Source organism: Amphibalanus amphitrite, unplaced genomic scaffold (assembly GCF_019059575.1).
Source record: "Amphibalanus amphitrite isolate SeventyFive unplaced genomic scaffold, NRLGWU_Aamphi_draft 000656F_arrow, whole genome shotgun sequence".
Classification (NCBI taxonomy): domain Eukaryota; kingdom Metazoa; phylum Arthropoda; class Thecostraca; order Balanomorpha; family Balanidae; genus Amphibalanus; species Amphibalanus amphitrite.
Window position 1 is genome coordinate 164598 of NW_024882150.1, and position 14469 is coordinate 179066.

The 14469-nt window shown below is 50.7% G+C and overlaps 1 protein-coding gene across 1 annotated transcript; it reads left to right on the top strand.

The window, feature by feature from the left end:
• The first annotated feature begins 394 nt into the window (after positions 1 to 394).
• On the top strand, positions 395 to 14450 carry LOC122364103 (protein mono-ADP-ribosyltransferase PARP12-like). Its single transcript, XM_043334176.1, has 6 exons — positions 395 to 737; positions 8851 to 8970; positions 9922 to 10300; positions 10790 to 10977; positions 12401 to 12563; positions 13079 to 14450. Exons 1-6 carry the CDS (start codon positions 715 to 717, stop codon positions 13421 to 13423), a joined length of 1218 nt encoding a protein of 405 aa, XP_043190111.1. The 5' UTR covers positions 395 to 714; the 3' UTR covers positions 13424 to 14450.
• The last annotated feature ends 19 nt before the right edge of the window (positions 14451 to 14469 follow it).

Here is a 14469-nt window from a genome sequence, read left to right on the forward strand (position 1 = left end):
GCTGACGTACATTTGCGATGCGTAGTTTTGTACGCAACCCATTTATTATAGAAACCTGACCGACTTGGCAATCAAATTAACGCTGGCACCAACTAGCGAGTTTCTGCCCAAACCTCCTTTAGCTTGGGCTTTCCATTGCTTCATGTCCACGGAAGAATACAGTTATTCACATTTCGTAGATCCCATATCAGTCACCGCCCAACCCTGTTTATCTTCGTGGAACACGTGATATTGCCATGCTAAGGGGCATGACGTCACGCTAGCCCCGTTCACATGGCCGCTGCCCATGGCATGTAGTTCATGGCCTCGCCGCCAGCTGGAGACACTTGTAAGGTGTGGCATATTTACCGTGATTGAGCTAAATATCGATACGTTTGCATGGTAAAGGTGAAAACTAGTGTTCAAGCTTTCGTAAACACTTTCCTGACGGCCAAATTTTAGTCAATTGAAGGCCGTTTCACCTCAAAATAGCAAATTACGAGGTATGCATTTTTGTCGCAGCTGCCCTCTGGTGGCTGGGTTTTACGTTGAATCAACAGTGCACATGTGACCGTGGCCTTATCTGCCTTTGTGGCTTTGTCGGCGATGCAGCGGCGGATGGCCTTGGGCGCTCAGAGGGGAAAACCGGCGGAGCACCGCGGAGCAGACCCAGCAGACCCCAAGGATCGGTAGAAGTGCGATACGGCCTTGGAAGTGCGTAGTGCTTATGTGCTGATGGGGTTGGAGTGTCTCGCATGGTGAGTACCTAAGAAATGTGTTTTTGTGTTTAACTGTTCAGTTTGTCCGACGGGAAGGTGAAATCATGATTCGGCTGTATTTAGGGCCTTGGATTCGGCAATCGGCGTGCAGTGAGAAAAGGCCAAAATATCCTGAGCGGGTTCTACGCAAGAAGGCGCCGCTTCTTTATCTTCATGGTCGACATATAGCGTACCATGTCGCATGTGTCAGTCAGATGCACTTGCTCAGGCATTTATGACATATTGCTTCATTTATCGATTTCTACCCACAGGCCGAGTCCAAAAGGGCACGACCTCCGTCCCCCACCCCATCCACTTTGCTTGCCATTCCAGAGTTTCAGCCAATCAGAAGCGTGTCGGCTGTCGAGAGACGCAGCGAATTCGATCGGACCGATCGGGTCAATCGGCGGCCGGGGAGGGGGGTTTGGACCCCCCCCCCCCTCTGAGAGTTTTCGCAGATATCTGAAAGAAAGCGGCGCTCGCCGCTCCGCGCCGCCGTTTTTGGCACACTGTCCAGTGTCCATGCATCATTTCCGCACATACCTACTGTGAAAATTTCAGACCCAGGTCGTTCAATGTCAGGTCACCAGGCCTGACCTTGAGCCTGGCCGTCAACTAACCTCACCTCAGAAAAAAATTAACTTTCTCGTCACTAGCCACACCGGCTGAACTGGCGATCGATCGCCTTGAAACTTTCAGCGATTGATAAGAGTAACAGTATGTTAAAAATTTACATCTCAGAAAGTTGATATCGTTGACCCAAGTTCAGGTCAATTTCCCCCCCCCCCCATATAATAACCCTCGCTGGACCTATTGGTTTTCTACGCGCCGGCCGAGGGCAGGGGGAGGGCGGGTACACCCCCCCCCCCTGTACGACCCCCCCCCTCGCCGTTTCGCCCCTGGTAGAGCTAGCGCGTCGCCAGGGGCGTAACTTTGTATACTTTTGGGGAGGCAGGTGCCCCCCCAACTTGAAATTTTGCCACCCCAACATTCCGTTTGCCCCCCCAACCTTGGTGGGCGCCCCCAGGCCCGAAAGGCGCCCTCACGGGCCAGCGGCGTCATAGGAGCGCGTGCGCCATCTTTCAAGGGGGCGCCATCGCCTATATGGAAATGGGATGCGTGAGAGGGGAACCTCTGAGGCCGTGGGGGCGCCTGCATGCGAAAGAGGGGCGCCCATGAAGTCCTCAGGGGCGCCTCAATGCAAAACACGGGCGCCTGAGATGGCCACAGGGGCGCCTGCATGCGAAAGAGGGGCACCTTATTGGCCTCTGAGGCCCTTCGGGGTGCCTCTGAGGTCTATAGTATAGGGGGCGCCCACATGAAAAAGGGGCGCCCATTAAGGCCATAATGGCGCCCCAATACGAAAGAGGGGAGACTGCATGCCAAATGGGGGCGCCTCCGAGGCCCATAGAAAGAGGAGCTCCAGTTGAAGCCCAAAGGGGCGCCTCAATGGGAATTAGAGACGCCTGTGAGGTCTATAGGGGCACCTCTGATGCCCATGTCGAGAGAGTCGTCAGTCGTTTGTGTAACGTTCCTCAGGGATGGTGCGCCGCTTGCGGCAAGTAAAAACTTAGCTAAATAGCGTGCCCCATTGGTTAAAAAGCGCCCCTCAAGCCAAAGTGGTGCCCCTCTGACAACACGTACGTCTTATGTCATCTGTTTTGCTAATAACTAATGCCCCCGCATGCAGAGCGGCGCCCCATCCGTTTATCAATGTGACCCTTCAAGTGGATGAAGCGCCCCTCTGGCCAATACCTTATCATCATTGTTGCTAGAACAGCGCCCCCAGTCCGTAGACTGCCCCATTGGCTCCTGAAGGCGCCCCTCGTGCCCGTTTTGGCGCCCCTCTGCACTGAGTAATGAAATGTATGTGGCCTACCAATTCTTAAGGGCGCTCCTTGAGTCATAATCATCGCTCCTCGGGGAGGGGGGGGGGGAGGCTAGAGGGCCTAGATACCATAGCACGCTATAGTGTGTTATGGCATCCCTGCTGCTAAAACGGCACACTTAGCTAGGTTAGCGCCTCAACGGTTCATACAAGCGCCCCTCGAGCCGAAGTTCGCGCTCCTCTGACTTACATAATTTCCTTGCTAAGTACGACGCCCCTCGCTGGGCATGGGGTGGCGCCCCACCAGTTTACCAACGCGCCCCTTTAGCCACATGAAGCGCTCCTCTGGTCAATGCGGTCAATACCTTATTTCATCACTGCAGCTAGAGCGGCGCCCCTATTTCGGTGGCTGTTCCATCGGTTCCTGAAGGCACCCCTCGAGACAGTTTGGAGGCCATCTGCAGTGAGTATTAAAATTAGGGCTGATAATCCCGGGATCGGGATCCCGGGATCCCGGGATTGTATTAATCCCGAATCCCGGGATTAGAAGCATCGGGATTTCGGGATCCCGATATTTTCCGTACAGAAACATCGTTCATAAAGTGTAGCTGATAGTAGGTATGTAAAAAAAGGTAAGTGAGTAACAACGCATTACAGTGCAGTTTTATGTCCAAAGATCTTACTTACGCCGTGCAAAGTCGTTATGCACAAGTATTGGTTACATATATACCTAATTGACATTGTTTCACACCGTCTCAGCCTTCACAATGTGGCGAGAGACGAGCTCTCTCTCGGCTCATCTCTCGCTCCCCGCGACGTCCCTCGCGTACTCGGTTTAACAGATCATTTTGCACGATGACATACTATGCCGACTATCGAATTCGAGTCCATCGAGTGGGAGGAGGTCGGCCGTCTTCTCTGTGTGACTGTGGGAGCACGTCTGGTGGCTCAGTTACTGTCAGTGCCCCGTGGCTGGACGATCCATGAGGCTGGCCGGGCGCCCTGGGCATGGTTACCGTTAGTGAATAATTATTAATTACGTGCCTTTCACCTTTGTGATAAGCTATAGCTAACGTTGCCAAAATGTCGGATCTTGCTGAATTTAATTGCATGTAAACTGCATGTAAACGCGATTGCATGTAAACTGTCTGATGCGTTGAAACAGCGCATCCGACAGAGACGGTCACGTGCTGCTAAAGTCCTACAATCGCTCCATAACAAAATGTCGGCAGACAGAGACTGGAAAGATATTTTTCCTAGTGCCTCTCGCAAGGAAGCACAGGACTTAGTTGTCCACATGATGGAAGGATTGGGAGAACAGATGCATGATACCGAAGTAGGTGTAGATACAGAAGTGATGGACGCTGATGATCCTGAATCAGCGCCGTCTGTTCAGTCGATGCTTCAACAAGCTCTAGATGAGGTTAGAGCTCCAGAGCAAGGCACCAGTTCATGCCCGTCTGGGAGTAACTTTTAGCAATCTTCTCTGATGATGACGAAGGCCATAAGGAAAGAATTGGAAAATTTACCTATCTCAGGAAGGACAGGCATGGTAGCGCTGTCCTACAACTGGCTGAAGGGCATAGTTCCTACGAGTGTTGAATCGGAACGAGTGTTTTCCACTGTCGGGAATATCGTCACAAAAGTGCGGTCGAGTCTCGGCGACGAAGTCGTTGATGCACTTTGCTTCCTCAAGTGCTACTACCGTAACAAGTGAATGTGACCAGGACATGCTGCTGGTCAGACGACCACAATCCGTAGGCACGTCTACTGTATCCTGACTCGAAATATAAACAAGAAATACAATGATCAATGTCATTCATGCTCTTATATTTGTTCGGGGTGAAGGTGTATGCCTGGTATTGTGTTTATGATGATAAGGATGCGCCATATACATACGATATTGCAAGAAAATTCTGCTTTGTAGACAGGTTAAAATAAAAACTGCTCAATCCCGGGATCCCGGGATATCCCGGGATTGCATTTCTAAAATCCCGGGATCCCGGGATCGCCAAAAAGTCCCGGGATTATCAGCCCTAATTAAAATTGATGTGGTTAAGAATGGCGCCCTCTGCACGGTGTCGCACCGATTCTAAAGGGCGCCCCTTGAGTCAATGTAATCGTCCCACAGGGCCTTGTGTGTTATGGTATCCCTGCTGTTAAAGCGCCACTCTTGCTTGGCGTAGCGTCCCAACGGTTCATAGCACCCATCGAGCCAATGTTAGCGCTCCTCTGACTATACTGGTATCCTACATCATCTTTTTTGTTCAAAGGGTGGCAAAATGTGGACCCGAGGACCCGGTCAAAAGAATCGGTCTGGACCCATATGGGTCCGGACCGGTTCCTGGAAATTTTCTGGCGGGTCCAACCGGGTCCTACCATAAACCATACATAGTGGACACTACATATGATTGCAAAATATGAAGTGAATGGAAAGAAAACATTTGCTCATGTATGTTCCTTTGCACACTGTAGTTCATAAGTATTATCAGTGGGAAAAGGGCTGTTTTACACGATGCAATTAATGATTTCTACAAACGGTTTGTATTAGATAATTGACTTTTGGGGAACGGGTCCAACTGGTTCCGATTCCAACTTAGACCGGGTCCGACTGGTTCCAGAAATGTCCAGCCGGGTCTGGTTCGAGTCTGGTTCCCAAAATTTTCACGTTTTGCCACCTCTAGATCAAAGCAGGAGTAATTTGTAGGTATCATTTCGTGATAACTTGATATCACCTGGTGAGCCACAGACTTCTGCATGTCTCGGTATACAGAGGTATATGGGTGACCTAAGCTTGAACGCTCTCAGCCTGGGATTAACCCGCGCCGGGCTGGTGCTCCGCGACTTCCGCGCCGGGCGGTGAGGGGGGTGTCTGGTCTAACTCGGCTCCTGGGCCACGTAGCGACACGCAGTAAGCATCATTCGAAAGAGCGTCAAAAATAATGACGGAAACACTTCGGTCATTTTTTGGGTCAGGTCAAAGGTCAGGTCGCCTGAGGTCATCGAAGGTCAAATGTAGGCCATTTCAACAATTTTGGAAACTGCAACGGCTAACTCGGGACCAATAGAGCTACAGCGCCGCGGAAAAGCGCATTCGATAGCCCTTTTACAGACCTTTCTGACCATTGTTCTCAGATTTGACCTAAGGTCAACGGTTTAGCCTCCAAAGGGCAAAAACTGTAAAATAGCAGTTTTCACGAAAACTGTTTTTCGGCAATAACTTTTGACTTAAGAGTGCCACGACATTACTTTTGGCAGCATCATGTTCCTCTCGTCGAGACGCGTCGAATGAACTATTTTTTGACCTTGAAAGGTCATTTTTAAAATTTGACCTCAGGTCAAGGTCATAACCTGACCGAAAAGGGTCATGTTGCATATCAGTCGATCCGTATCGTCGAGCGTTTCTGAAGTGTTTTCATCGCTCTAGCACGCCTTTATCAAAAGTTACAGCCAAAAAACTGGTGGTGACCGTCTATGACCTGAGATGACCTCAAGGGCACACAGAGGGGTCACAGGTGCATTTTTTCCGATTCAGTGTATCATGTTTACCTATGAAACGATGTTTGAGAGGGTTCTAAATACCATTCGTCCAAAAAAGGCTCATTTCAATTTTCTCCCATTGACTTATAATGGAGAGGTCGCAAAATTGACCTGACCATAGGTCACTGATATCAAAATTCCGAGATAAACATTTTAGACATACTGTTACTCTTATCAATCGCTGAAAGTTTCAAGGCGATCGTTCAGTCGGTGTAGCTATGACGAGGATTGCAACTTTTTTCTGAGGTGAGGTCTTTTGACGTGACCTGGTGACCTGACCTTGAGAGCTCTGGGTCTGAAATTTGCACATGTGTAAAAAAAAAGATGCATGAACAGGTGTGCCAAAAACGGCGGCGCGGAGTTTTGAGATATCTGCGAAAAACCGCAGGGGAGGTGTTCACTCCCCCCCCGGCCCGGCGCGGGCGGGGGGGGGGAATTTTTTTTTCGATGAGGGCAAATTTTTGCCACTGGTTTGCTTCTAGAACACGTGCGGAAAAGATGCAGTATGAAGTGTGTTCTTAACTTAAAAGGGGAGGCGTAAAAACGTCCCTTGCTTCTGCGTGGGGTGAAGTTCTACAGATTTGTTTCTTTAATCTCGCCTTTTTATCAGTTGTTTTTTCTTTTCTTTTTGTCAATTCATCAGTTCGTCTCGTTTCTTTAGAAGAACTACCATATGCGTTGTTTAATAAGGCGTCACTACCCTGGTCCCCAATTCCACACTAGGTACCCGCCCCCGGTCTCTGGTCCCCAAAGTGCTTTCAAAATGTATTTGGTTACAAAATAATTCCGCGCTTTTGGCGCGCTATTTCAGAAAAAAACTGCAACATAACGTGCCAAAACACGACGGCACAAAAACAACGTGCTATGGTAAAAAAAAATGCTGCCGTAAACTGAAATAAGACTTATTTCTAGACAGTCACGGGGAGGCGCCCCCATGCCCTTAAAAAGGCGCCCCCGACAGCGTTGCCCCCCCAACGAAAACCAAAAAGTTACGCCCCTGCGCGTCGCAGAAAAAAACGAGCGTGTGCGCCGTTGCGAGACGCAGCGATTGATACCCGATTTTTAGGTCCTAGGTCAACTGGTGACCTCTGAGGTCAGGTCAAGTGCCCCAAGGTACGGTTCCGTTTTTGGTGAACAACTTCGCAAAAAACGGTCGCAGAGCCGCGATTTTGGCAGCATTGTGTTCGCCTCGCTCAGGCGCATCGAATGATATACTTTTTGATTGGGTGAGGTCAACTTGGGGTGTTGCCCTCAGGTCGCGGTCAGGTCAGCGCCCCCAGGTCACGAAATCGGTCGAGGGAGGCCATGTCACATATCATTCGATTCGGCAGGTCCTCCTGAGCCCATTGGTGGCTTTCTCGATTCGCTAGCTAAATTTGATCGGAGTTATTGACGGAAATCTAATATGACTCTAATGACGTCATAAATGACGTCGCGCAAGGTCAGCATTGCAAAAGTGACGCATCTTACCTTGCAAGGAGTGCATCAAATCACGATTCTGTGTGCTTGATATAGTTTGAGATCGTTCCCTACGCCAGAATAGCAGTTTTCATTTTTCCCCATTGACTTTTTTATAACCCTCGCCGGTACGGGGGGGGGGGTGGTTGATGCAACCTCCCTAAGGTTTTTCGCGAATAACTCGCGTAAAAAGCGGCCGATCGCGACGAAACTTTCAGTACCCTCGCATTGATCAATTTTACACCTACCCTGAAAACTTCATGACCCTGATCCCAATGACCTTTGACCTGTGACCTCTTTTCCGTGACCATGTTTGGCCGAAATCGCGATTCGGCGTATGTCGGCTCGCATTAGCCGCGCGTTTGCAAGCTTTTTGTGCTTTCAAACGTTCAAACATGTGATTTGATGTTGCTCCCATGCATTAGGGTGGGTGTCAAGGTCACCTGAAGGTCAGGTCAGGTCATTGACCTTTTGTGACCTCGGTTCACTTTTTCGAGTTTTACATGTTTCTAGGCTAGTTTTTGGAGCTGAATTCGAATTTAGCAACCATTTGAACATTTACGAAGTAGTTTTGGTGCCTTCGTAACATGTTACGAAGCTGTCAGAGGCGGATGACAGGTACTGCGAATACACACTGCGCGTAACACACTGCGCGCCCCTCGCGCGCTGCGGCTCGGCGCAGACTGCGCGTGTTTACCTCTTAATGTGTGACGTCAGCGCAGATATCTAACGATTTTTAAATGTTTGACTTAAACGTTTGGTAGCACGCGGTGGTATATGCTCAATGCTGCTTTGCGCGCAACAAATGCCGCACTTTCAAATAAAGTCCCTGGGAACAGCGGAGATCCCAAAAAGGAAACAAAAGTTAAAGTCTAATATCTTGAAAACCGGTGAATATTTTTCGATGAAATTTGGCAGATATTTGTTTTCGCTCTTTCTGAACCGAGCGACATCACTTTCATGCCAATTCATTAACTTTTTTGAAGGTGGGAGGGTCCCTTTAATGATTCTTCTCAGCCACACAACCAACACGCAACCTCAGTGCCGCGAGACGACCCCCCCCCCCCCCCCCCGACGGTCAGTATGCGCTGTCAGCCACCCGACAGGACACGCGATCTCGGCGGTGTCATATTGCTCGGCACTACTCGGCCGGCCGGCGCTGGGGAGGCTCGGTCCGAGGGACTCGGCCACCACTGCTCACTGCTCAGTGTGCTCAGTTACACGCACGCAGGCGGACCGTGCGTGGCGGGACGCGCCCCGTACTGACCGTCCTCTGTGCCGCTGCAGCTGTTGGCCGATCCCTCCAGCTGACGGTGGTGGTAGAACGTCCGACAGCGTCTGCTCAGCCATGGGCAACTCCAACTCCAGCGAAGAGAACCGCCGGCGCTCCAACCGCTCCGGCTACAGGTAAGGCTGATCAGCCTGTCAGGGGCACCAGAGACCTAGCAGGGGCACCACAGGCCTGCCAGGGACACCACAGGCCTAGCAAGGGCACCATGGGCCCGTCAGGGGCACCACGAGCCTGCCAGAGCCGGGCACCTCAGGCTTGTCAGAGCCCAGGGGCACCACAGTCCTTCCAGGGGCACCACAAGCCTGTCACTTGTCAGGGGTACCAAAGGCCTAGCAGGGGCACCACAGGCTAGCCAGGGGCACCATAGGTCTATCAGGGGCACCACCGGTCTCGCAGGGGCGCCTTGGGCCTGTCAGGGGCACCACGTGCCTGCCGGGGACACTTCGGGCTTGTCAGGGGCACATCACAGTCCTGTCAGGGCCCAGGGGCACCAGGCCCGCGGTGCCCCTGCTAGGCCTGTGGTGCCCCTGGCGGGCCTGTGGTGCCCGTCAGGACTGTGATAGGTACCCCTGATAAGCCGGTGGTGCCCCTGGGCCCTAGCAGGCCTGTGGTGCCCCATGGGCTCCAAGGGGGGGGGCATGGCCCATATGACCCCCCCCCCCTTTGGATCCGCCACTGACTTTAACGCGGATTGGTCTATTGATCGGCGGAATTTGCGCAGTTTGTCACAAACTGCGCAAACACGAACTGTTTGTGTAGAAAATAGGAATGAACAGAGTAATTTCGCCTAACTAATTAGTAAACCAGAGCTAAGTTCGAATACAATACAAGTTAGAAAGCCGCCTTTGAACTCAGAATGGTTCAATGAGGAAGTTGCATTTAAACTCAGAATGCTGTCTTGAAGAGCAACATAAGGGTTGATTTTATTGTTTTGTGGCCCGAGCGGCTGTGGCCGCCATCTGGCATCCGCACAACTTGCTAATTCGCCCCTTCTGCCATATCTATCATTTACCAATGTTCATAATATAGTCGATACAGCACTACGATGTCTACCATGTTGATTGCAGCTCTGAATTCGGAGTTGAGGTGACTGGTGACATGCTGGAGGAGCAGAGGCGCATTTTCAACCAAATCCAAGCCGACGACAGGCGCAGGGCGGAGGAGCTTCGCGAGAGGCAACAACAGCAGCAACAACTGGAAGCTGAGCGCGAGCGTCAGCGGCGGACGCTGGCGCTGCCCACACCAGTGCCGTCTGCACCGCCGCCGCCCGCACCGGCGCAGGCGGGCATTTCGTTGCCCCAGGTGTGCTACCGCCACAACACACAGCAGGGCTGCGCCAACGCCCGCTGTCGACGGCTTCACGTCTGCCGCCTGTTTCTGGCGGACATCTGCAAACATGGCGCGAACTGCCGCTATGGACATTCGCTGACCACCGTGTATAACCAGGTGGGTTGCGGTGTGCATCTTCGCTAATCACAAACTCGATTGATAAATCAGTTCCATTTTGCTACCTGGTTCATGATACTGCGCGATTTGTGGCTGTATTGAGGAAGCAGTCGGTGTTTTGACCGTTTGTTGACTAGGGGCCTTGTTCGCGTTTTTTTTTTTTTTGCTTTTTTACTTTTGTCGGTCCGCGATTTTTTTTTTGTCGGATTACGTTTCAAACTGACCTCAGAGTGACCTCAGTGTCAGTCGAGCTGAGTCATTGAGTAAGTTTTGTCGCGGCCAAACGAACATTTTGTTATAAACAATAAATATCTTTCTGTTTCCATGAATGACCCGTCAAGTGTTTTTACTGCTTAAATGTCCATAATGGGCCATAACGTCCAGTGACCACTGACGGCGAAGAAAACCGCACGTCATTAAAAAAGTGTATGCGGTACGAGTACGGGTCAGGACTTCAGCATTTGACTCGGCGCGTCGCTATGTTTCCAGGTGGTCTGCAATCGCTACAACCTGGACACCAGTCGGGAGCTAGCTTCCATCCAGAAGCTGAGGCGCGCCTTCGACGAAAACGAGGAGCTACCGCCGTCTGGGTATGCCAGAAACCTCGAGAGATGCTTCAAATTCGGCTCCAAGACCTCGTGTACGCTGAGTGACTGCAACAGAATCCATATCTGTAGGTAAGCATACATTTGGAAAAAAAGAACAGTATGTAGAACATAAGTCGATACTGTCATGTAGATAGTAACTATGTGTAATTTATCTTCAGATCGATTGCTAAATTGAAGTTCGTTTTATCCTAGCAGGGTCCTGTTTAAAGGTAGAGTGTGCCACCTTTGAAAGATTTCCCATTTTATTTTTCCTAGGATAAGAAGCTTCTGTTTGTACCCAATATCGCAAAAAAAATCAAAAATGGGCCTGGAATAGTGCCTTTTTCGCCTAAAAGTTTATCGGTTTTTCGATATGTATAACAACTGTAGTGGGCTGACATGCAAACAGGCTTCGGCAACAATCGCGAATGCGGCGCACATGTGACAATAAGCAAAGGTCATTATAGAGTTACGACGTACGGGAATGAGTTATCAGCTGTCTAATCGTAGACAACACAATGTCGAGCCTTAAACTGTAAGCCTGTATTGGTATTGTTTCTTTTATTTGGCTGTCGAACATTATTTATGGTTTGAAATATGATTTTATGTAAAATAATTGATATGAAAAAGCCGTCTCTTAAGTTATGACCCCATTTCACCACACGCAAGTGGCAGAAATGACAATGCTCAGCTGACGCATTTTTCTTGGCCGAAGTCAGAGCGCGCGGCCCGACGCACCACCACCACACCACAAAGTATGAGCAGAAGCCGCGCCCAAAGCCAGGGCCCCGGTAACGTGAGGTAGCCGAGTCGGGGCAGCGTGCGCTGACCCAAGCCGGGGCCGCAGCTTTGGGCGCGGTCTACCGCATCCCCGCGGGCAGCCCCGGGCTATCACATGACACCGGGAGGACGCGCGGCCCCGGCTTGGGTCAGCGCACGCTGCCCCGACTCGGCTACCTCACGTTACCGGGGCCCTGGCTTTGGGCGCGGTCTACCGCACCACCTAACAGGCGTGTTCGAAACCGCAGGAGATGATGATGAACGGGTTTATCGAAACTTGATTGGATGAGCATATCGGTAATAGCGATTTCAGTGTGTGCATTTATTGTTCATAGTGGTGTGAAATGTGGTTGGGGTACGACCGACAACCCGTCGGGGCGAATTTCGCACTGGGGTACTCAAAATGTGAAGAATTTAAGACGTTTCCATGAGTTTTGAAGGTATGGATAAGTTCTAAAAATCCGGTTCTCCTTATCTGGGCCATTAACTCCATACGGTCCAGGAAAGCTGGCACACTACCTTTAACATCCCCGTTGATTGACCTTAAAGGAATTTAATTGTTTAAGTCTGCGATTCGTCAGTGGGCCCCAGTGCTAAACAAAGTATTAATAATTAAACATCGTTTCCCGCGTTTTTTAATTTATCCTAGTTATACAGTAAAACGTTCGTGGGGCTCGTGGATACATGCCAGCAATATAAACTAGCTTCCCTCACGGCTCACCCACTTTCGCAGGCGGTTTATCGCCGGTACCTGCGCAAGAACTAACTGTAAGTTCGGACACGATCTTCACACCACGCACAACAACAGCGTGCTGAGCCGACACCGTGTGACGCGTATGAGAGACAGTGAGATTATCGAGCTACTGCGTCAGAAGGAGAACCCGGACGGCCTACAGGTACGGACGGACGTCGTGTAAACACGGGTAGGGAAGAGAGGAAAGAGGAAGATGAGAAAATGGGAGATATGTTTGTCGTGAGGGATAAAAATACGGAATGCTATCTTTACTTGGAAACATGTTTTATCTTCACTTGACTTCATTTATTAGTGGGGTGTTCACTGTTGTCCATTCTGCGAATAAATAAGTAAATAAATAGACAAAATATAGATACCGACAAGAGCCGTAAGCACCCGCTAAAATTGCAAAGCATTGTTCAGTGTCCATCTTTAAAACGGTTAAGTTTTGTAAGGCTTGCCGATTCAGTTAATTGGGGTTGAATAATGCTATGCTGTGTATGATAAGAACTGAGATAACGGTGAAGTTTTTGTTGAACTAGGTAAAAATGATTCAGCCGTGTACGTCTAGCTGCCGTGCGCGTTTTTGGTATCTTGTTTCGATGTTATGAGTCGCCTGACGTGTGTGTCGCTGTTCGACGACATCTGATAACAGATGCCGGTGACGTACTCCCTCAGGCTGGCGGTGCCGCCGCTCCCTCGGCTCCCAGTGTCAACTCTCGTCGCCAGCAGTCTGCCAAGCCCGCCGGCGGACCGAATCAGAAGAAGACGGGCGGCGCGACGGCTCCGGCGTCTCCGGCCGGCATCTCGGACGAGCTGCAGTGTCCCGTCTGTCTGGACATGTTCAACAGAGCCACCACGCTCGGCTGCGGCCACACGTTCTGCGCCCAGTGTCTGGAGGATACGCGCCGCTCGAGCGACAACAAGTGCCCCATGTGCCCCATGTGCCGGGCGGTCATCACATCCTCCACGCACTCCGTCACCCTCGACAACATCATCAGGAGCGTGCTGGCCAGCCAGTGAGGAGCGGCCGGCCGGCCGGCAACCGGACCAACTTCGCAAGGAACGCGTTGGTCTGCCACTGAGGAGCGTCTGCTCTAAAACTTTCTTCGGGAATGAACGAAAAAACGAGGAGGCACGCCGGTGAAGGAGTTGCGGGCATGCACAACTTAATCGAGAGTACGGGACCATCTAGAAACGAGGCCGTCATAACATAACCAAGAGAACGGTGACCGATTGACCCATGTTGGTTACTGGTAATACCGTGAATTGCAGCATTAGAATCAACCGGGCAGTGAGCCAGGCTGTGAGCATCAATGATGATACGTGGACTTTCACAAGGCAGGGAGTAGGGGATACGCCACTATCTGTACGAGTACTGCCATGTACTGCTTTTGCCGGGATGCTCTCGAAGATGCATAGTACGGAACGCACTTTTCTTATTTCTGATAGCACGTATTTGTAGCTCAGTGTTGCTTGGGCTGGCTTAAATGCTTTGGTGCCTTTGGCGAGTATGTAAGATGTTCGTCTCTTGTGATAGAGGGCAGTTCGATGTGAAGTGCCTGAGGAGTGGCCAGTATTGTTGCAGGTCGCGAAGCCGGAGGAAGGTCAAAGCGAAGGGTCTGAGAAAGGCATCACTTGTGTAATAGTGTCTTCTGGTGTTCCGAGCTGCTACACTATTTATACGGCTTCGAGCCTAGCCAGCGGTTGCTGATCAGTAGTTGCGGATTTCGCTTGCTGTTGGTTACAGCGCTATTGTTATCCCAGATTTCGTGGATCTAATGAGAAAGCTAACGGTTTCGTTATGCTGACGTGAGTTGGCGCTATGAGTTGTCTACAGCCCAGATTTTCGTCCGATATTTTGTGATTTTGGGCGAGCAGCTCGCGGTTGGCTTCCGGCTACTAAGTTCTTGTCGCCTTTCTGGTCAATTATATTGTTGTTGCGACTAGCCTTCTAGTTGCGACATGGTTATGCATATGGATGTTGTGTCGTTTACTCCGTGTGTGGATCCCTTCCGCTATCCTTGGATAATACATTTCAAAGCAACAAGCCTGTCTGAGCACTGTGC